Source organism: Ursus maritimus, unplaced genomic scaffold, assembly GCF_017311325.1.
Source record: "Ursus maritimus isolate PB19 unplaced genomic scaffold, ASM1731132v1 scaffold_1, whole genome shotgun sequence".
Lineage (NCBI taxonomy): Eukaryota > Metazoa > Chordata > Mammalia > Carnivora > Ursidae > Ursus > Ursus maritimus.
The window spans coordinates 6,590,361-6,613,600 of NW_024423343.1; the positions used below are offsets into that span (position 1 = coordinate 6,590,361).

Below are 23,240 nucleotides of genomic sequence, written 5' to 3' on the forward strand. Positions count from 1 at the left end.
AGAAAACGACCCTGCCCACACCTTGATCTCAGACTTCCAGCCTCCAGAAATATGACAAAATAAATTTCTGTTGTTTTAGGTACCCGGCCTGTGGCCCTTTGTTATGGCAGCCGGAGCAGATGGCTACAGTATGATCCCAGTGTGGGGCTGCTACTAACATTCTCGTACGTGTTCTCCGCTACACGGTTCGCAAGCTTCCCCAAGGGCATATGCACTTCTCGGGGGCATATACTCCAGTAGGCATGGAATCGCTGCTTGAAAGTGTATAGATAATGCCCGAGTGTTTTCCAAAGCAGTGGGCTTAGTTCACATTCTTATCAGCAGGCTGTTCAAATTCTACTCGCTCCAGATCCTCGCAACGCTTGGTACTAGTACCAGACTTCTGAATTCTTACCAACCCAATAGTGCATAACGGTATCTCATTGTCGTTTGATTTTATATTTCCCTATGATTGTGCAGAGCGCTTTCCCATGTGTATCTTACCTTTAATGTAGTCAAATGTATCTATTTCTTTTTACTGTTAATATTTTTGTGTGTGTGCTTGGCTTAAGAAGCCCTTCTGTCCCCGCTCACCTCTTCCGCCCCTCAGCTTGCTTCTCTGAGCGATGCCCTCATTCTCCCCTACTGCCCGAGGGCAAGGCCTGGGCACGTGTGAGCCACAGACAGCTTTGGGGGCTGGCAACTGTAGCAGGAAGAAGGCTTCTGTCAGCATCTTTCCATAAAGGAATGTCCCTGGCCTATCCTAAGTCACACCCTCACCTCTGCAGCAGAGGGGAGGCCATATGACCGGAGCCCCACCAGGATAACAATTCCTTCTGAACTAACGTGTTGCTGAGCTCATCCACTGGAGCCAGAGGGAGAGGTCAGCATTCCAGGACCCGGAAGAAGGCCAGTATAGCCGGAGCGCTCTAGAAAGAGAAGAGTCTTGTGTGAGATGAGGCTCGATACGTAGGCAGATCTAGACCACACAGCGTCTCAGGGACCGTGCTAAGGATTTCGGATTTTTATCAAAGCAGTGGGCTCTACCATGTCCGTGTGACGGCTTGCGCCAATGCATGTTAACAGGGCTGCCATCGATACGTCCATCTACTAAAGCATCATTGGAAGTTCTGTCGGGAGAAGGTCTCTCTGGCCCAAATGAAATGACCTCCCCTTGTGAACTCCATCATCCTGAAAATCAATCATGCGCATCACATGCTCAGCCGTGGGATTAGTACCATGGGCACGAAGATGTGGTCCTTGTCTGGAAGCGCTGACAGTCTCATGGGGAGATAAAATTAATCTTTAAGGCATTTAGAAAGTAAATTCTCACTGAGTCTGAAACTGTTCACATCAAACATTGTTATGAAACTGGAAAGCAGGTCCTCCCTTTTGGATAAAGAAATGTGCTTGCTTCTATTTGGAGAATTTATTTCAGAAAAGTGAGACTAAATGAGACTAAAATATTAGCTATCATATAAGACCATTAGTAGATACTCTTCCAAGTTAAGTGATGAGTCCTGGTTTAACATTCAGACTCATCAGTTATCTGTCATGATCGACCATCTGGAACAGCCTGTCCAACAGAACTTGGTGGTGATAGATGGGCCCCTATCTGCTCTGTCCAATATGGTAGCCAGTGACCAGGCCACATGTGGCTATTGAGCGCTTGAAATGTGACTAGTGTGACTGAGTCACTGAAATTTTAATATTAATCTTAATTCTAATATCCACATGGCTGTATGCAAGAGCGCTGGACATCTCAGGTCTAGAACATGGCAAGAACCCAGGAAGAAGTGATAGTTCAGCAGTCAAAATGGGTATTCCAATATTTAGGTATAAAAACCCTTCTTCCATGGAAAATTACCTCAAACTCTCACGGATATCATAAAGAATCTGTGTATGATTATTTTTGACACACTTCTAATAAGTTTTGATATATGGCTTTCAGTCCGCCAAAAAAAATAATAAAGTAGCATATTGAAAATGTGAGGCAAAAGTTGGCATGTTGACAACAACAAGGAATAAAACCTAAGTTTTCTAGGGAAGAGACAAAAAATGAACATATTTTAGTATTCCTTAGATTGTGTTCTGCAGGACATGAGGGTCTTACAATTGTGAGAAGCGGGAAATATGTTAGGGCCTCTTAAAGATGTAATTAGAGTACAAATGCCCTGAGAATCTTGTAAAGAACGTGGTTTAACTTAGCTTAAACCAGTGTTTTCAACCAGGGAAATTTTTTTTTTTTTTTCAGATCTCGCAAAACAAGTTTTCCATGAAGCACGGTTTGGGATTTATAACTTAAAAGAACTAGGCAGGAGGGGCACCTGGGTGGCTCAGGCGTTAAGCGTCTGCCTTCAACTCAGGGCGTGATCCCGGCGTTATGGGATCGAGCCCCGCATCAGGCTCCTCCACTGGGAGCCTGCTTCTTCCTCTCCCACTCCCCCTGCTCGTGTTCCCTCTCTCGCTGGCTGTCTCTCTCTCTGTTAAACAAATAAATAAAATCTTTAAAAAAAAAAAAAAGAACTAGGCAGGAGACATTTATTGCACGCTAAACATGTCTCAAATTTCACAGAGCTTTATCATAAATCTCTACCAGTTTTGCTAAATAAGTAATCCCCACGTCATTTACGCTTTTCCAAAACATACGCACAGACACGCAAGAGATGGAAAGGGTCCTAATTTACTCAACCAAACAAGCAGTTGCTAAGAAAACAAAAACCTGAATAGGATAAGACAAAGAAAGAAAATCACGGACCGTGCTCATTTACAACGATGGATAAAACTAAAGTCCAGCAACAGGAGAAGGAACAAAGCTCTTTGACCAAGTGGGGTATCTTCTGGGATCACTTAACATTGGGAAATTAATAGACAATTCACAATACTAGGTGGGTGAAGGTGAAAACTAACACAATCATATTGATAGACACCAAAATGGCAGTTGATAAAATTAAAGCTCAAAATGTTCAGCAAAATTGGGGGGTGGGGCGGTGAGGAAATGTCTTAATCCAATAAAAGAATTCTCTGGTGGCAAAAGCAAATGCCACGCTCACTGACTATAGGGGATGCTGTGCTGTACCACCCAGACCCCTGTAACACAGGACCCAGCAAGGCGGGATTATGACTTTCATGTGCCCTACGTAGTGTTGCTTTCATAAGCCTCTTCCTCCATAAAAAAAAACAAAAAAACAAAAAACAAAAAAACCCCAAAAAAACAAAAAACATGCATATATATTAAAATGTATGTTTTTATGACTGCATGGGTATAAAGACTAATATAGTCCAAGCTGGGCTATATCCATTTTTTTTTCTTCTGATTTTAAAAGAAATTACAACATTTTTGTGGCCCTTAAAAGTATGGCGACCCTTAGCAGCATTGTCCCGTGCTGATGGGAAGGTCCCCTCCAGCTCCCTTTAGCTGCAGCCTCTTCTGGGCTCACCGCAGTTCTAGAAAGCAGCTGCCTGGCCCAAGGTTGTGCTCCTTCCTGGGGGCGGGGCGGGGGGGGTCCAGATCTAATAACTGATGGATGTTGAAAGGCCTGGCCATCTCGGTCCAACTTGGGGCAATCCAGAGACCCGTCAAGCACCGGAACTGCCATGCAGGCAGCCAACGTGTCCCACCTCCATCTCCATCCTCCCTCCCACAGGGGTCAATCCTGAGTACCCCAAATAAACCTCCTGTCTCAGACTCCGTCTCAAAAATCCTCCTCCCCACCTGATAAGGCAGCACATTACAAAGGACACTTACACATTTTTAGCTCAGAAACAGGCCAGAAGAATCTATCATTTAGGGGTGCACTCACAGGCTGCAAAACTGCAGGAGATGAGGGTGCTATCATCACATCAGAACAGGGGTCCCCTAAGTGGAAGGGGGCACACAGTGAGTTTCTGGGGGGCTGGCGATGTCTCATTTCTTAACCTTTGTGGCGTTCCAGTGGTGTTTGCTTTACAAGTGTTCTTTCCGCTATACATGGATGTTTTATGCTGTCCTCTGTAATGCTAAATCTCACACACACACAAAAAAAGAGATTTAACAACAAAAATAGTATACTTATTTTCATCATTACTGTCACTGTTATCATTTAGTTGTGGTGCTGTCCACTGTTCTGGATTCTGTCCCCCCTAATAAGTAGGAAGAAGGAAAGACCATTTATTCAGGCTTCCCTGTAAATATAACGTGTAGCCGTGGCTATGGGACAACTATGTTCCTAAACGTTGGCCTCCAGGTTTCCCAACAGAGAGGAATTTTAAGTAGAACAGGTGTAGGCGAGTAGCAACGAAGGCTTTTTCAGGTGGTCTGACAAAGTCATGCCTGCCTTCTTGACCTGCTTCCATGAATAATGAGATTGGGTCTTGCGTTACCTGCTCTTCCCAGCAGTGGGGTGCATGAGCCCAACTCCAGGATGTGAGTTTCACATCAGTTGACCCTCTCTGTGACATTAATGGACATTTGCCCCTTCCTGAGGCTTCTATTCAATAAAAGAACAAGTGGACTCCAAATGGATGTAACAATCCCCAACAAACGGAGCAGAGCTGAACCTCATCATTCCAGGAGATGAGCTGCTAGAGGAAATGCAACCCAAGGAAACACGACGGCTTAGAAATTTCCTTGCTATGGTCCTTAAAGCCACCAGAAAGCTTAGTACAAGCCTCACGCTCCGATAAGGAGGAAAGCCACAGCCTGAAAGGCAACACTGCCTGCTCACAGCCACTCAAGTTTGCGGCAAAGAAGTGTGATATTGTCAGACCTTTTTGAGGCAAAATGGTCCATTAGACTCCATCTGCAACAGGGCAGGTGTCCTATAAAAGCCACGAAAGCAAGCACAAAGCAGATACCTGGAAAATGCAAGAGGGCTGCCCTCCAAAAAGAGGGGAAGGAAAGTAATGGAGCTAAAGCCCCTGCTCCAGAGCCATTTAGAAATCTCCGTCTCTATACTCGCACTAATAATTACTTGGTTTCCATCTGGCTCTCTAAAACTTTAAAGCTAGATCCAAGAGCTATTCTCTGAAATAAGTTGGTAGTTCTTTCCAGGCCTGAGATTTGGGATGCTAATTGGAAAATGGCGCCTCCACCCAGATTCCATTCTAACTACATACCTTGGATCAATAGGATCCTGTCACGGCCACTCAGGGCCTTGCGAGGAGACTTAGAAGTAGCCCCTCTCTTCTGCCTGTTGCCCAGCCCCATGCTTGCAAGTCAGCAAACTGTGCTCCTTAGCCGCCATCACAGTTCAAGTCAAGCGCTGGACCAGGTGCTTTTACATAGTTTGTCTTACTGAATTTCCGCACCTCTACGAAGTAAACACTATTCCCATTTTCCAGATGACAGCACTGAGGCTCCGATAAATCACCCAAGGTGGCCTTAGTCACAAGTTGCAGAATTGGGACTTCAACATGGATTGTCCCCCTCCTTTGTTGAGATGATTTGAAAGACAACGTAAGCTGCTTAGCACAGTCTGCTCTCTGAACAGGGTTATTGTTACTACTAATTTATAAGAAATGAATTCCCCCAGGACCCACCTCCGCATCCCCTTACATTACCCTTTCAAAGATTCATTCGTTCATGGCCATCCTTGAGGCCCACTGATCCCCTAATCAGAGCCTATCACGGGCAAAGAACCAAAAAAAAAAAAAAAAGGAGTTTACAGAAAAAGAAAAAAAAGACCATCAAACCTATAAAAATATGCTCAACATAATAAGGAAAACTAACACAAGCTAAGAGTTTATCTAGATAAGCAGATCCGAGGAGCAAAGGTCAAAGATTCTGATAACACAGGACACTGAGGAAGACATTTCTTGTCAGACTGTTAACTGGTAGGCCCCAAAGGAGGCAGTCTGGCAAAGTCTATCAAGTATTCTGTGCAATTACCGATCTGTTATCTCTGAATTAACTCTGCTCAGTTCCACGCACTTCTCAGTCTGTGGCATGCAGGCACAAGGAAATGCAGAGCTCTGTTTTTTCCAACAGTTAGAGATCAAAGATGAGAACCATCTACTCATCAGTAGTGAGTCAGTTAGACAAAGGGTGATACGTGCGTGCTCTGCCATCCTCAGCGGCTGTTAAAGACCCCATGAGGAGGGTGCTTTTCCTACCCCCAGATGAGAAAGCAGAGGCACAAAAAGGGTAAATACTTTTCCAAGCTCACACAACTAGGAAGTGACAGAGGCAGGCTCTGAACCAGGCAGACTGGCCCAGAGTCCCACAGACCTGCTACACTATGCTGCAGACCCCATCACAATTATTTTTCACACTGAAGACCAAATGCAGAGCTTTTCAGACCAAAAAAACAAAACAAAACAAAAAAGCCAAAAAAAATATTTTTTAAAGCCAAGAAATGTTATCGCCAGCAGTCATATTACAAGAAATGTTAAGGGAAATTCTTTAGGGAAAAGGACAATGACAACAGATTTTTTTTTAGAAAAATGAAGATCTCCAGAAATGGTAAAAATGAAAGTACAAATAAAAAAAATTCATATTCTCATTTGCTTTAAAAAATAATTAACTGTCTGAAGCAAAAGAAAAGAATGTATTATAGGCTTTATGATGTGTAAAAGCAAAATGCATGATAATAATAGCACAAAGGATGGGATGGAGGAATTGGAAGTATACTGTTTTAAGGCTCTTATGCTATTTTTGAAGTGCTATGATACCATTTGAAGGCAGACTGTGAGAAATCAAAATTATGTTGTAAACTGTAGGACAACCATTTAAAAATGTTTAAGCCAATAGCTGGAGATAAAATCGTAGAAAATAATTAATCTAAAAGCAAGTTGAGTTAGAGGAAAAGAGAATAAAAAGGAAAAGAAGATGGGACAAGAGAAAACAATCAGGAAGAAGGTAGATTGCATTCCAACCATACCAATAATTACGCTAAATGTAAATGATCTAAACTAAGTAAGTAATAAGCAGAGATACCAAATTGAATTTTTTTTAAAGGTAATATCCTAGTACAGGCTGTCCATAAGAAATCTACCTTAAACATCAGGACATAAATAAATTAAAAGAAAATGAATGGAAAAAGATATACCACTGAAACACTAATCAAAACTAAGATGGGATGGTTATATTAGTAACAGACAAGCTAGACTTCAGGGCAAGAACATGCCACAAATAAAGAGGGACATTATAAAATGGTAAAGTGATCAATTCACTGAGAAGACATAACCATCCTAAATGCAGATAGCAGCAGAGTTTCGAAATACATGGAGTGAAAACTGAGAGAACTGAAGGAAGAAACAAACAATTTCACAATTTTAGTTGGAAAATTCAAAACTCTTCTCTCCATAATGGGCAAAACAAGTTGACAGAAAATCAATAGGGGTATGGAAGACCTGAATAATACAATCACACTTGACTTAATCGACACACAATAACAGCAGAATAGATACTGTTTTCAAGTGTGCAATCACCAAGATTGACTATATTTTGGACCATAAAAAATCGTCAACAAATTTAAAAGAGCAGAAATCACAAGAAGTGTGATTCTTTGACAGTAACAGAATTACACTTGAAATCAGTAACTCTAAGGTGGTGGTCTGGACCTGGGGGTGGGTAAGGGTTTGACAACAACAGCACGAGGGAATTTTGGGGATTGATGCAACTCTTCTGTATCTTGATCGTGGGGGCTATTACATGACTATGCATTTGTTAAAACTCACAGACCCTACACTGAGTCAATAAATACTACTATATATGAATTATACCTAACCAAAACTAAGATTTTTCAAATAATGATGACAGAAAAACTCTCTAAAGTTCTGATATACAAGGGATGTTTTAGATTTCTTTCCAAGTCAACATGACTATACGTAAACTTTGTTCAAACCAAAAGCCTGGTGTATGGCCTGCCACGCATGAGTAATACCTCTGCTTTGTCAATGAGTAGCCTTAAGGAAAACCACCTTGACCTTGAAATACGGATCAATGCTCCTATTCCCTGCATTCCTTGACAGTAAAACTCCTGATTCCTGCCCTTGTGTTAATCTATAATCTTCTGAGATATTACAAGATGTAAGAAGTGTATAATCCTGTCAAAACTGTTCATCTCTAGCACTTTCCTCCTGTGAAGAGCGTGTTTCCCCGGCAGCTGTCCTAACTTGGCCTCGAATAAAACTCTCTTTCCTACTTTTAGAGATTCTAAAAGGCTTGCTCATTTTGTGTCGACAGCTTAGGATATGAGGAGTTCACAGTTCCTTCAGAGATGGATGGTCAGGCTCAAGGACACTTATTACAAACAACTAATGAATGTTCTAGATAAAGGAGACATTGGTTTAAAAAAAAAAAACACTGCTCATGGACCATGGAAAGGAGTAGGTATTGAAATAGGAGTTATTGTTTTTGCTAAATACTTCCAAAACAATAGAATTAAGAGAATTCATAAAGAGTTCTAAAATACACATCCTACTCAACAATCGGAAAAAAAAAAAACAAAAAACCCTGGGATATTAAGCAAGACATTCAAACTACGGAAGATGAGAAAACAGGTGAGAATTCCTAAAAAGCCTACATTCTGTGCATTTTACAACAATGTTAAGAAATCACTGTGATAAATGAGAGAGACACAGAAATACTCCTAATCTCCTGCAAGAAATAACCTTACAAGAATGGTGATGGCAGTTAAATATAAAAAGATAAAGATAGTTGAGAGAAGAGCTAACACTATGAACGTAAAAGTGAGCTTTAAGTGAGGACTGGATGCACCAAAACTTTGCAAAAACCAGAACAGAGTGTTTTCTGTGCCAGGGTGACTGCAGTCAACCCTGGGAGGAAAGACAGAATTGCGAAGACTTGTCCAAGAAGAGAGATAATCCTGGAACACTTCTAAGGTAAGTGATTTTATTTTAAGTAGTTAGAAAATTATCAATTAACCTGGTGCCTCCTGTTTTAAAACTATTCGCCATAATAACAGAAGAGCTGACCCTTGAATGTTTCAGAGAAAGATGTCCTCAGAGTTTTCAGATCCATAAATAATGGGATTGATTAAAAATAGGTCATCCAAATCAATCTAATTGCCTTCTATTTTTAATATAAATTATTTTCATTGATTTTTAAAATGGATAGTCCATTAAAACACATTAATCATGACCCTAATATTCTACTTGTATTGCAAAAAGCCTAAGGTGAAGAATAAGAAGCAATTTCCCACCACATGAAGCTGAGGCGGGAACATCACCAAAGAGAGCTGGAGCCCTACTTTTCCTAGGGAAAAAAAACCATTTCTGGGTGAAAGCTGGGAGGTGAGGTATCATTATGATAAAACGTTGTCCAGCTGTATGAGAGAAGTTTTAGAATGTTTGGAGCCATGCATGTCTCGTTTGGATAAGTGGTCTTTAATTTTGTAGAGCCAAGGTAAAAACATACGACTGGGTCTGCTGTGTTTTCTATTACATGCACGCTCATAATTGCAGAATACCTGTTCATTTTAGAAAACGCAGCTAAGGAAAACGAATATTAAAAATAATCCATAACCCCATCATCCAGAAATAACTGGAAACATTTTGATACCTACATAGTCAAATTTTTAAAACATACAATGTATATTTTAAATGCAGATATGTAATAGGGGCCCATAACCTTGTATACTTAAAAAAATGATATACATTTCAGATGTCAATATACAGTTTCTCAAAATTGTCGTGAATGGAACACACTGCATATCTATGTCCGTTTATTCAACCACCCTTCTACGACTGGACTTTATAAACAGTGCTTCACTAAAGGTCCTACAGCTAAATCTTTGCCAACATCCTTAATTACTTAAAATAGATTTCAAAAAGTAGACTCATTAAATCAAAGACTAAGCACCCTTTGTGAGCTTTGACACCTTTGGAAAGCCAACTTGTCAGTCACTACAGTCTCTTTCCATCAGCTCCAGAACCACGGGAGAGAGTGAACCCTTTTCTTGGCAGCCTAACGGATGGAGCTTTGATGATTGTGGTTGATAATTAGTCGGACTGACGGTTTCACTGTTATATAGCAGTTGCTATGTCAACTCTGGGACCAGCTCAAAGCCGTGCTCCTCCAACCACAGGTGGTAGTGACATTTCCACACCTTTCCAACACAGAATGATATGCATGAAAACTTTGCAGAATAAATACCCACCTATTTTTTTAAATTTTTATAGAATTTAGACACATTTTATGAGAGCAGTCCTAAAATAATTCCAGTGAGAATTATTTCCCATGCTCATTTAGAAGCTTGAAAATTCTGTCCCGGCCAGCAGAGGGCGCTGTACAGGAGCAACCGGAGGTGGAGATCTTGCCGGAGGGCTGAGCACAACTTCATCTCTGTTGCTATGGAAACGCTGTGAGGTGCTTCACCCAGCCATTTCTGCTGCCAGGGAAGGAGCTGACTTGTGACGCTCCCCTGTTACATGGGAGAGGTGAGGGAGGAGTTTGCGTAGCAGCTCTGGGGTCCTGAGGTCACATGTTTAGGCCGCTACATAAAGGCGGGTTGTTTTTAGGGAATGGTGTCTAATAAGAAGCATCTTGCAGGACTCCTTGCTTAGCTGGGCCACCACTGTGGACAATGGGATGGGTAAAACTCAGTCAGAGAGGACTGGGAGACCCGTTGGCCAGAAGGACAAGAGCCAATGTACGGGCTTTGGTTGGTTCACAAGGGATTGGCCAAAGTGGGTGTGTTTTGGGGATTCCAATTAAAGACATGAACTCGAGATTAAGAAATTGTTCCCCTGAAGCTGCCCATGAATCCCTGGGGTGGAGGCAGATCCTTGGACAGTCAGAAGTGAGGGAGGTTCGCCCTGGATCCTGGAAGTGGTTTCCTAGGAGTGAGCACCAAGCCCCAGGAGAGGCCAACTTTGAAGTTTCAAATCTCTGAATATGATGAGTTAAATGTTTGAAACTAACTTGTGTGAAAACACAGAGTCGAAGGAACAGCATATTAAATTTCTGGACACTCCCAAGGGAGGGGGAGGAAGAAAACGTCGCCTATCTGCAAAAACTCAAAAACGAGAAATTGAATGTGTAGATTAAGTGACCTTGTAGCAAGGTCCTTGTTACAGGTTGGGTCCTGCAGAGATCAGACTGGACGACTGAGTTATTGTGCAAGGTGTTTGTCAGGAAGTGCCCTTCAGGCTGGCACCTGTGGAAAGGAAGGAAGGAATCAGGATGGGACAGGTTGCCTCCACGGTTCCATGGAGAGCTCAGGAGCTGGAATGAACCATCAGGGCTGTCCTCCATTGGAGTGAAATGGCCCAGCCCTCATATTCCCATCTAGATCTGTCGGTGAATTTGGGCCACCCTCGGGCTGCACACTGTGGGCAAGGGGCTCCTGGGGCAATCCCGGAAGAGGCTGACAGCTGAGAGCACCCGCAGCTAGCCCTCCCAGCAGCTGGGGCGTCTTGAAGGCAGATCCAGGTGGCATATCTCTGTGCCCATCACAATACATTTCCTGGACACTGCACCCCAAAGTTCTCCCCCTCTACTTCTCCCTTAATTTCTGCCTGATGGCCTCAGAGGATTGGGGTGCAGGCTGAGAGGAGGTGAAAAGCCCCATCTAAGGGACCTAATGGTGCTCAATGTTATGGAAATTTACAGTGTTCTTCGTGTAATTGATTTCTAGTTTCAGTGGTCAGAATAGACGCTTGATGATTTCGATATTCTTGAATTTATTAAGACTGGTTTTGTGGCCTAACAAACAATCTGCCCTGGAGAATGTTCCACGTGCACATGAGAAGAATGTGTATTGTTGCTTTCGGATGGAAGGTTCCATATACATCCAAATCCATCGGACCTAACACACCATTTAAGGCCAATGTTTCCGTATTGATTTGTGTTTGGATGACATATCCATTGACGTAAGTGAAATATTACAGTCCCCTGCTATTATTGTACTGCTATTGCTCCCTTCAAATCTGTTAATATTTGCTTTGTGTTCAGGTGCTATGCTGGGTGCCTACATGTTTACAAATGTAATGTCCTCTTATTGGACTGACTCCCTTATCACGTAACACCCTCGTCTCTTATTATAGTCTTTGTTTTAAAGTCGATTTTGTCCAATATTAAGTCTAGCTACCTCCCCTTCTTTTCAGTCACACACTGTGGTAATAATGTCGGCACAAGCACATAAATATGGCCAAGCTATGAAGCTAAATAAAACATCTAAAATGTCAATCATAAAATAAATTCTATCAGCCATATGAAAGACTGAATTATCTTTCCATTATCTCTGGAGACAATACTACAAAATTAGTATCAATGAAGAGGCTGAGTAAGCACTCAAAACTATGTAGGGAAAAAAGATGCGCCAGGACGTTAATAAAAATATTGTATTTTCTTGGATCCTGTGACATTTATGCTATTTCTTCTTAAATATTTATGTTTGCTGTCCTCCTTTTGTAATGGTAATTTGGTGGTGTCTTTCTTGGACCCCCGGGGTCCTACCTGCGCATGACCCTGAGAGGGGCGGCCCCCGCAAGCCACCCAGACATTTCAGGTGCACAACGGAAGAATCGTACGTATTTCACAGGATTCTCGTAGCACAGCCGATTAACAGACACTGCACCTGCCGACCTGCCACCTCCGAACGCAGGCGCAGTGACAGACCCCACCCCCCTCCTTTTCGCCCTTGCGCGGTGGCCGGGCGGGGCCGGAAACTCGGGCGCGGATTGGCCGGGAGTAAGATGCGAAGCTACGTTTGAAAGGCCCAATCAGCGCCCGGCCTCTCCGCACCAGCCAATAGGCAGTCGGAAGGGCAGGCAGAAAGGGCGGGAGTCGCTATTTGAACCGGGCCGCGGGAGGGGCCGCGAGAGGGGTTGCGGTTGTGCTTCCGGCTGGAGTCGGGTGTGGGTCTCGGAGCCATGGAGGACCAGCTCCTGGGGGAGGATACGCTGCTGTGGCAGCTTCGGGAGAGCCGCCGCCGCTTCCAGAAGCACATGCAGCGACTGATAGAAAAGGTGCGGCACCCCCCACAGGCCCGCTGGAGTGGGGGAGTCGGGGCGCGAGGCCAAAGGGAGAAAACGGGGTTGGTGGCTGGGGTAAGGATGGAGGCGGCGGGGCCAACAGGGCAGGAAGGGTAGGGGAGATGGGGGTGGAGAGGAGGAAGCGGGTTGGGGAGACGGGATTGGGGGTCTGGGGTGGAGGGGGGAGGTGGTTGGGGGGCAAGAGGGAGGGAGGTCGGTGGCGGGGGGGGGGTCCTCCAGACTTCCAGCCTCGCGCTGGTGCCTCCTCCGGCGGGTCAGGGCCTCCTCGTGGCCCTTGGACCTGAAGGGACACCCCTGTCTCTCCCGCAGTACAACCAGCCCTTCGAGGATGCCCCGCTGGTGCAGATGTCCACGCTGACCTATGAGACACCCCAGGGTACGAGTCATTCCCACCTTCTGAATATTTACAGTTCAGAGTGTGAAGAGTAGTGTCTTCCCAGAGTTTGAAATGCTGTCCCTGCTTTCTTATGAAAATAAACTTTGTTCACCTAGTAGAATGTAAAAGATTACTAGTTCCCTTGAACCTGTAAATTACTTAAATTACTTATTTCTGGCAGAATTACTTAATAAAACAGAATTCTGCAGACCCATAGATGCATGCTGGTTCAAAATGCCCCTGCCTGGCCACTTACTCTGTCAGCTTAGTCTGGTTGCTTTAACAGTGGAGACTGTGCCTCTGTTTCTTCATCTGTCAAAGGGGTTATTTGATGGGGTGTTGTAAGTTACATAAGCATGCTTGTAGAGCTCTTGGAACAGAGCCCAGCCCTCCCAAACCCCTCCTATTGACTGTTATTTGACCTATTTGACTTGGAGTATTAACTGTTCACCCTGAAGTTCTGAGAACTTGGAACTTGACCTGAATATAGGGAGAAGGAGCCATTCTGTTTAGTGGTTGATGCTGTAAGCTGACTTAATCTCATGGATTCTCTTTGGTAACTAGGTGAAGAGGTCAGTTCCACCCACTCACTTATTACTGGGTCATTCTGACTTACTTGTAAAGGCAAATCTCATCCATTTCTGTTGTGCACTGGACAGACAGGCACTAAAAGTTTCATAGGATCAGCGTCTGAAGTTAAATAAACTGTTAGCTGTCTCCATTTTTAGGTGAGCCAGCCACACCTTGGGTGAAAAGTTCATGAAGACAGAAGCTAAGATATGCCAGCTCCAGGTTTCACTTACTCTCTGGTTTCTGTCGAGTGATGACAATTGCTTCTGGGCCTTTCTCGGCTAAGATCAAGTGTAGTGTCAGGCGATGACAAATCTAACCTGAGGGCAGAACACAGGGCCGTCCATGTAGGAGTCATTCCTAAGGGTGTCACCAGCAGGCTTCACTCTGTTCTTATGCACTGTTTCTGCAAGGATGGGCATGTTTGGAATATTTTGGCCCCTCCGCATATCTAAAGCACCACTAACTCCACCCGTGAAACCCACTCTGACTCCAGTTTGAGGACAACAGTAGTTGAAGCATCTAAACAGCTTGAGGGCACTCACACTTAGAGCAACAAGGCCCCCCGGGGAGCTTGTTAAAACACAGATTCCTGGGGCCTCTGGCAGCAATGCTGAGTGTGGATTCAGGAGATCTAAGGAGCTCCTGGCTGATGATAGCACAGTTCCGCTGACCTGTTGTTTAGCCTGGGGGGTTACTTTCTGATTAGAGCTAGCTGACCTCCTTGTGGCATGAACTCCCAATTGAAAGCAACACCATGGTGTGTAGAGTGTAGCTAACACTCCCACACTGATGATGTTGAAGACAGTAGGGGAATCATAGTTGTCCACATGTGTTGACAGCTAACTGTGTGCCCTATGCTTCTGAGGTCTCCTGTTTTTGATTCTCAACAACCCTTTAAGGTAGGTACTGTTCTTAGGATGCAGCCGAAAGAAGTTAGGGAACTAGCCCCATGTCACTTAGCCGCACCAGCAAAGCCTTGGCTTGACTTAGCACATTTGCTTAGCATCACTTTGTTCTGGAAAGGCCACGTGGCACAGTGGTCAGGAGCACAGAGAGTCACTCCCCTGGGTTCACAGCCTGGCCCCACCACTTGGCTGAGCGGCCTGGGCTTGGTGACTTGACCTACTTCTTGCCTCTGTGTCTCCATCTGTACAGTGAACTTGGTGAGTGCCTACCCCACCCCCCAGGGAGTTACGAGTACTCTACATGAGTTCCGTAGAAGTGAGTTGTAAGTTCTAAATATGGTATACACAGGAAGTGTTTAGGATAGAGCCTGGAACATGGTGAGCACCGTGCAAACGTTCGCTGCCAGTATCGTCCTTAGTAACCATCTCAAGCCAACGATCCTGTTTTACTCACTTTGAATTTACCTGGGGGCCCACGGAGGATTAGGGAGAGATTAAGTATTCTTGCCCAGGTTCTGCTAACTAGTAAGTGGCAGGACTCCCGAATCTCAGTGTTCCCAAATCTCAGCCTTACTGGGTACATATAGATTGCCCTCAGAAAGCACTCTACACGGGGTGGAGAGATTGCCCTCAAACCGTGCTTCCGGTCTATATGTAGAATGTAGATTGCTCTCAGTATATATATTTTGAGGACAATACTTGACCTGTGTGTGTTGCTTGTTCCCATTTAACACTGTGGCTTGAGGACAGAATTGGACGAGCTGCTGCTTACTAGATGGGAGAGTTTCATTAACGACAGCTTTTTGTCTAAATTTAAAAAAAACAAACCTTCAGCCTCACAAAGATGAAAATAACAGAATATCAGAAGTCGGGCTTGCTTTCAGTGTACATCTTTCTTTTGCCTGTCCCTTTGGTTTTCTTTGACATACACTGAGCAGAAATTCAGGGGTCAGGATTGCGTAAGTGGTAATTTTTATTTCATTTCTTTTCTGAAGGATTGAGAATTTGGGGTGGAGGACTAGTAAAGGAGAGAAACAAAGGACACATCCAGGTATTTAATGTCAAATTTTATCACCAACACACGCTGCCGTGCAGGAATATCGATGGGAATAAAGGTGTGAGTCCGCTGTGGCCACGCCGGGAACCTCCGGAGATCACCATGGGGCTACTGATCTCTGGCTTTCTCACCCAAGCTACCCCATTTTCCTCTAAGGATTTACTGAGAAGCTTTGCTTGTGTTGCTTGTCAGGTACCGGGAGGAGCTGTCCGCAATTCCTCTGCTGTAGGCTGAGGGGCTCTTGACAGCAGCCCCACGTGCAGGACGGGCCGGCGGGGGAAATCTGCTCCCGCCCCAGCTTCAGCCACAGCTGCAAGCTTACTTTGTTGGGTCCTTACAGAAAAGACCCGACCCCGTTCCTTTGAGGAAAGAAAAATGCCTCTTTTCTCTTCTGCAAGGGGAAGAGACTAGGGCGAGGGTATGGGATCACACTTCTTTCCCCCATGGAGCTACCTTCCAAAGCCCAGGTGTGGTTTTCCCCAAATTTATCCCCGGACACTGCAGCAGGCGGGCGGCCTGGTATGTTCATGGGAGGAGCCGACATAGCTCACCTTCCCGCTGGGAGACCCACGGAGTCTTGCTATAGTCATGTTTGCAAGGACATCCGGTATCCCCTTAATGACTGCTTCTCAGCCAAGAAGCCTGTACCCCAGAATGAAAACGTCAGGGTTAGGATTCCCAAGCCATTAACAGCAATTCAGAAATATAATTTCTTCCTGATTGTTTTCATCACACACATCATGCATTTAGTTGTCGAAATGTTAGAAATACATGTAACTATTACAATCGACCTGACTTCTGTAGTCACTAGTGATATTTTAGTATAATGTAATTCCTGTTCATAATACACAAGTTTTTTACGCTCTGTTTTCCACACAAAATACATTGTGAACATTTCTTTTCATCCTCCATTGTATGATTCAGTTACCTTTTTAAAAAAACTTCTCTGGAGGATAGGCATGTAGCTGTTTGCACCTTCCTTTATTAGAAATTGGGATTGGCACACTTCCGCCGAAGGGCCAGGTGAGAAGTATTTTCGGCCTCGCTGGCTGTGTGGTCACAATTACTCTGTTCTGTATTGTGAGGGGAAGGCTCCCATATCCCATATGTGAATGGGCAGGCCTGGCTGTGTTCTCATGAAACTTTCTTTATAAGACCCCTGTTATAAATACCCCTCAGAGGACCATCCTTGTGTCTTTCCAGTGCCAATATTATGCCTTACATAATAGATACCAGGAAGTGCGATTATTAGGTCAAAGTATACGTACTCTAAATTATGCGTGATAGGGATGCCCACGATCAGACCGGTGCTTGGATGGCCCGAGTAGCCACGTGTTTCCATCTGGACATTTATTTACGGTTTTAGCTTGAAGTGCAGGAGCACCTCTGCCTGGGGTCTATAGAATTCGAAGCTCCTCTCCTAGAATTAGAATACTGGGCATCATCTGTGCTGACCATTCAGACGTCTGCAGCCCCCCAAAGTTACTATGTGTGACTGTGCCCAAATCTGCCTCCTTTTCCCAGACAACCAGATACTCAGGTGCCCCCCCCCCTCACTGCACCCCTGGGATGACTGCCTTGAGGCCACGGGGGGCAGTAAGCCACAGCAGGCTGTGCGTGTGTTGACCTGTTGGTCTGGTCCCAACACGAGGCCCGGGTTCTCTTTGTAGCCCCCAGAGCTGCCAGTCGTCAGTGCCCATGGCTCCACTTCCCCCTAGTTCTCAGATCAAGTTCTGCCTCCCGTCCAGACCCGGCAGCCACGAAACAGCTCCTCCACAGGCCCCTCCTAGTCCCTCCCATCTGTTCTAGGTGATTCAGTCCCTCCTTACCCAAACACAAAGGGGCGGCACTCCCCAAGGCAGGATTCGGTTCCCACGCACTGTTCGCAGCCAGCCACGAACCCCCTGGTCCCGACGTAGCGTCAGGATCGTCCCTGAAGGGACGGGCCTCACATGTTCTCATTGCTGTTTTCGCAAGGCGGCAGGGTTCCTAAGATGCTGCAGCCAATCTGGTGTCTTGAATTCTCAGATTTTACTCCTGAGAACCCATTGACGACATTCGTCAGGATCGTTAGCGAGGCCAGGGGTGGAGACCAGGCTGTAGAGAGCGGCACACAGCCCGCTGGCTGCCCCCGTGGCGTGAGTCCTGGTCACGACGGCTGATTGCCCCTGAGAGCTGGCCTCACACGCACAGGGTCACAGATGAGATCACAGAAGGTCCCTCAGGGCCTCTCCGATTTCTGGGTTCTACCCGCTGATCTAGTGACCAGGCTGTCCTGTGGCGTTTGGGTTTGATGTGGCCGCCACGCGTGGGCCGCAGTCTGGCCCCTGCATTCCCGCCTTTGCTCCTCGAGTCCCCTGCCCTGTCCCCCACCGTCCAAGTGGTTCTGAGAGCAGTAGCCCAGGGCACACCCAGAGGAAGAAACTTGGTCCTTCTCTGAGGGGAACCCTTACAATCGCTGGGGAGTCTCGAGGCCCTTTGTGCGGGAAAGTACTAGAAGAGAAGTGCGTGAAACCCTGTTCTGTCATACGCTAAAGGAAGGATTGAAGGGTTGTTACTTGACAGTGGCTTTGAAGTGCGTTATTACTGAATCGAGCCTGTCTTGATCCACTTCTGTGCTTTTGAGGACTCCCCGGTGGAGACGGTCAGCAGGAGCGGTGGCGGCTCCGCGGAAGCCAGCGCCAGAGGCCCGGCGCCTCCCGTGCCCAGCACACGGGTCCTGGCAGTGGGTGAGTGTCCCTGTGCTAGGCGGCGGGGTTGGCAGGGGCACGGGTCCCTGGTAGAGCATTTAAAGTCCAGATCCCTCACTAGGACTTTTTCCAAGGCTATTTTAAAAACCAGAGCGTCTTAAAGTGCCCGCTACCTCCTTCTGTCTTGCTCAGTTACATCCGTGGTACTTGACACCTAAACAACACTCAGGCATTCTTGAAGAATGGACCTACACCCTCCCGTGCCTTTTTTAACTTATTGCTCCCCCTTAAAAAAATTAATCTCAGGAATTTCTCCATAGGGCGGTATTTGAACTTCTGACTTCTGTGGGACGTCTTCCTGCCTCTGCATCACCTTGTCCTCCTTCCTTGTTCTCAGAGGGGCCTCCTTTCCTGCCCCGGGCCAGTCCTGCTACCCAAAGCCAGGCCCAGCCTGTTTTCTGGGGAATCTGTCGACCGCCACCATCTTTCTCTCTTTGGGGTCTCCCTCGGCCCTGGGTGCAGCCCGTCAGTGTTGAATGCACTCAGATTTCATCTCAAGCACCCAGAGCATAGTTGATGGACCCCCTCCGCCCTGTGCCCCCCTCTAGCCACCTAGCCTTGGTTCTGCTTCCCCTCACAACCCAGCTTGTAGGGCTGCTCATGCTCGCACCTGCCATGCACTCTGCCAGCTCCCTGCTGGCTCCCGACTCCATCTGGACAGCGTAACTCTCAGTGGTCCCAGCCACCCCGTTGCTGACTCCCATTGGCATTCCGTGGCTTCTATCCCCTTGCCCTCTTGGTAGCATTCGAAGCTTCTGGAAATCCTGGCATTCGCCGGTGGCCCTGTGCCCTGTGGGTTTTCTTCCTTCTCCGCCCCTCCTGCCAGCCCACCTCCCCTCTCCACTGGTTGCCCTTGCTTGAGATTGGTCGGAGCCCCTCACCCTGTCAGCCTCTCTTCTTGAATACTTTGTCTAAATTTGGCACATCTAAACTGAAAAGGTCACCCTAGCACATCTGTAGACTGAGCCAGAAACCCAGCCCCTCCCTCCCTCCTACCCAAGACGTCACCTTCCTTGCCTCTGCCTCCCCTGTCCCTCGTGCCGCTCTGCCCCCGTGCCCCGCTGCACCCCCCACAGTACCAGCTCTGTGACCACGCCATCCAGTCAGACTGCTTCTCTGCTCAAAGCACTGCGGTGGCTTCCTGTTGCTCTGAGGATAAAGAGCAGAATCCTGTCCCGCCTGCCGTCTTTCACTGCCCTCAGGAAACCCCCTGACCCCCAGATCAGAACAGACCTCCACTTTCACCCAGGCTCTCTACACCAGTTCTTCTCTGGGTAACAGTTAACCAGACTGTATGTCTGTAATGTTAGACTTTGTAACTGGTCCGGAACCCACGTCTCCTGCCAGCCCCGGTCTTCCACAGCCTTTGCGCGCCCTGCCCCGCCCTCGCTGGCACCTCGCCTGCTCTGGGCTGGCTGTAAAATGGGTTCAGTCCTTTGGGGAACACTGGCTGGTCTTTCCAAATAGAACTAGAGAGACCTTAATGAAGGTGTTTACTCATTGATCCCGATTTTAACTCCACAAATCCTTAGGTCCGTGAGTTTCTAGACTGCTTGAAATCATTAGAAATCGTTATCCCGGAGCTGCACCGTCCAGCATGGTGGCCCTTGTTGCTGGCGGCTTTTCAAATGAATTGAAAATTAAATAAAATTTAACATTATGTTTCCCAGCCTCATTAGCCACATTCCAGGTGTTCACCAGCCACGTGTGGCCAGTGGCTAACATACCAGACAGCAGGTAGGGACCTTTACATCATCACAGACTAGGACAGTGCAGGGCTAGAGCGACTCAGCTCCTAAAATCAGAGGCCACTGAAGGAACTCGAGGTGATAGAAAGCTTCTCCAGGGGCGCCTGGGTGGCTCAGTCGGTTAAGCATCTGCCTTCGGCTCAGGTCATGATCTTGGGGTCCTGGGATCCATCCCCACATCGGGCTCTACTCTCAGCAAGGAGTCTGCTTCTCCCTTTCCCTTCGCCCCTACCCCCTGCTTGTGCACGCACACACACGCACACACACACACACTCTCTCTCTCTCTCAAATAAATAAATAAAATCTTTTAAAAAAAAAAAAAGGTAAGCAAGCATGCCAGCTGCTTCTCCGGTCTTATCGCTGTTCTGATGGGTTTGTTGCATTACTGGTAACCAGGACGGCGACAGGTGGCTATGTCCCTGTTGAAGGGAGCGTTCTAGAACATGCTGTAGTGATGCAAAAACTGTCCCTAGGAGGAAGATGCAAGCTTTCTTTAAAATGCTGATCGAGATTTCCTTTTTTGCTTTTAGATTCAAAAAGCGATGATGATACATCTTTATATCAGGAAGATGTGGTTGCCGGTTCCTTCATGGTGAGCCCTGCCTGTTGTAATGAAGGGACCAAGCCTGGGCTCGGGGATACAAGGGCACATCCCCATTTCCGGTGTCTTTCTTGTGCTCATCCGAGGCTCGCTCTTTGCTGATACCGCCCCTCACGTCTCTGGTCCTCCTTCAGATCCCACAAGGCAGCGAGGGGCTGCTGTCTAGCATGCGGCAGCCGTTACTGCCCGCGGTTCCAGCCCGGTTTACTGAACTTCCAAACGTCTTGGATGATGTTCCGTCTGCAGATAGAACAGTCACAATTCACAGAGTGCCCATACCCTTGATCGAGCACGCGATATTGAAAGTTAGGTTCTAAGCTGGCCTTTGCCCGAAGAGGCAATGTCGTAAGGAAGTTGTTTCTGGGAAGTATTTCCAGGTCAGCCCGTGGAGGCCCATGTCATCACGAGGTCACATCATCAGGCTGTTGTTCTAACTCCCAGAGTGGCCCAGTGGTGCCAGAAATCACCTCTCTCCTCTGCACCCATCAGGATCTGATCTCACCTTCCCTCCATTGGGATACACGAGAAAATACAAAGAACTTAGTCAAGTGGAGCGTCTTTCCTGCCCCCAGTGTCAGATGCTGGAATAGCTAGTATGTGGGTTTTCTCTAAAATGGCTCTTTTCATGCAGAGTTTGCCCATATACCCGATGTGTGACTTTTTAGTGTCTAACTGGAATGGGCAGTGACCCTGGGGTGAAGGGGGTACTTTCTGAAGTATTACGTTGGGGCGGCAGTAAAGGGGAGGCAGATGGCCCCAGCAATAAGGAACACCCTGGACAACGTGTGTTATCTCCCATCTGCCTCCCACTCGCGGGCGGAGTGAAGGTCGAGATGCCCTCTCCCCCGGCACGTGGCAGAAGGGGAATGGAGAGGCGGCTGTTCCTGCCTCCTGAGCCAAAATGCTGAACATCTTTTCTTATAAATGTACTGATCGGGGCTGATTTTCATAGTTGAGTCCCGAACTCACCTAAGAATATTCAGATTGTTTTAAATTATTTTCTGTTGTAGTAATGCTGTCCTAAACCTCCACAGGCTCCTATGGTTTGTCTTGTTTTACTTTCTTTTGGATGGTTGTCACTGGGTAAATTATCTAAAGTTCGACTTCTGGGTCAGGGGGCTTTTCAGAGGGTCTGGACCTCTTTGCGCTTACAGCAAGGAGCGAAAAGCGACTTTGAGGAACTTCGTTTACTGATGTGCGTTTGTTCCAGAACCCAAGAGCTCATCCAGACCCAAAAGCTCTTACGCATACTGGTTCTCTTCTCTATCAGCCTGCAGTGCCTTGGAGCCCTCTGAAAAATGAGCTAAGGAGGAGATACCTGACCCAGGTGGACGCACTGCTATGGGATGAAGGGTGTTCGGAGGTAACGTGCTGCCCGCCAGCATCTTCTGACCATTGAATCCTAGAGACACGTTGAGGCCCGTTAATCAGGTTCTTGTTCACGCTCCGTGACAAATGGGTGGTGGCGGTGGCCCTCTCGGGGTTCCCCTGGGGACCACGTGGACCAAGCTCCTGGTTTTACTAAGGCACCTCTTCCCACGTCTGCTGGAGGCCACGGCCACCACAGTGGTGGTGACACTTGTCATGTCTGCTGTGGAGCTTAGACGCAGAGCCTGTGGTGGGGATGGAGTGGCTCCTCACGCCATCCGCAGGTCATAGCACTGGCGGTGGGGGACCTCTTAGGATGCCCCCACCTATCGACACATATTAAAATCATGTGCTTTGATTTCAGTGTACTGATGACGGAGATGGAGAGGACACCTGTGCGACACTGATCCCTTCCTTGGCCTCGCCTGCCAGGCCTGCCCACGGTGAGTGTGACAGAAACTTTGCGCGAACCATGTCCCTTTTGCTTATGTGCGTGTTTCATTGACATAAACTGTGACCAGTGCTTAATAGGTAAATTATTCATATTTAACCAATGAACTGCTTTTTTCCTCTGGCGCTCCGGCATGCTAATGCTGATTAGCTCTTTATCCTGACGCACTGTTGTGAAACCTTTCAATCTCCAGAAACATAGGACTCCTGCGATACACATGCTTTGCTTACATGTAACAGTCCACATGTTGTGGCATTTGCTTCTCCGCCCGCTGCACCCACGCCCACGCACCGTGTACATCGACCTGCGTTCGTGTATGTCGCTAAGTGCTGGCAGGTCTCCTAAGAACAGGGAAACCCCCGCACAGGCCAGGGTGTAGCTGGCCCCGCAGGCCAGGAGCTCCTGGGCCATCTCCTGTCACAACTCTGCTGAATAGTCTTGGCTGCCAGTAGTTTGCAGAACGTCCCTCAATTTGGTCTTCTCTGGACTT

At 46.7% G+C, this 23,240-nt stretch overlaps 1 protein-coding gene across 1 annotated transcript in view; it reads left to right on the forward strand.

Annotated features, from left to right (window-relative positions):
- LOC103662837 (Holliday junction recognition protein) overlaps positions 1 to 23,240 on the forward strand; it is a 52,488-nt gene that overhangs the window by 23,586 nt on the left and 5,662 nt on the right. Inside the window, exons 2-8 of the mRNA XM_040636354.1 lie at positions 12,739 to 12,894; positions 13,231 to 13,297; positions 15,771 to 15,826; positions 18,459 to 18,561; positions 20,861 to 20,922; positions 22,202 to 22,294; positions 22,664 to 22,742. Coding sequence (XP_040492288.1) covers positions 12,739 to 12,894; positions 13,231 to 13,297; positions 15,771 to 15,826; positions 18,459 to 18,561; positions 20,861 to 20,922; positions 22,202 to 22,294; positions 22,664 to 22,742 — 616 coding nt within the window. The remainder of the gene's footprint in view (positions 1 to 12,738; positions 12,895 to 13,230; positions 13,298 to 15,770; positions 15,827 to 18,458; positions 18,562 to 20,860; positions 20,923 to 22,201; positions 22,295 to 22,663; positions 22,743 to 23,240) is intronic.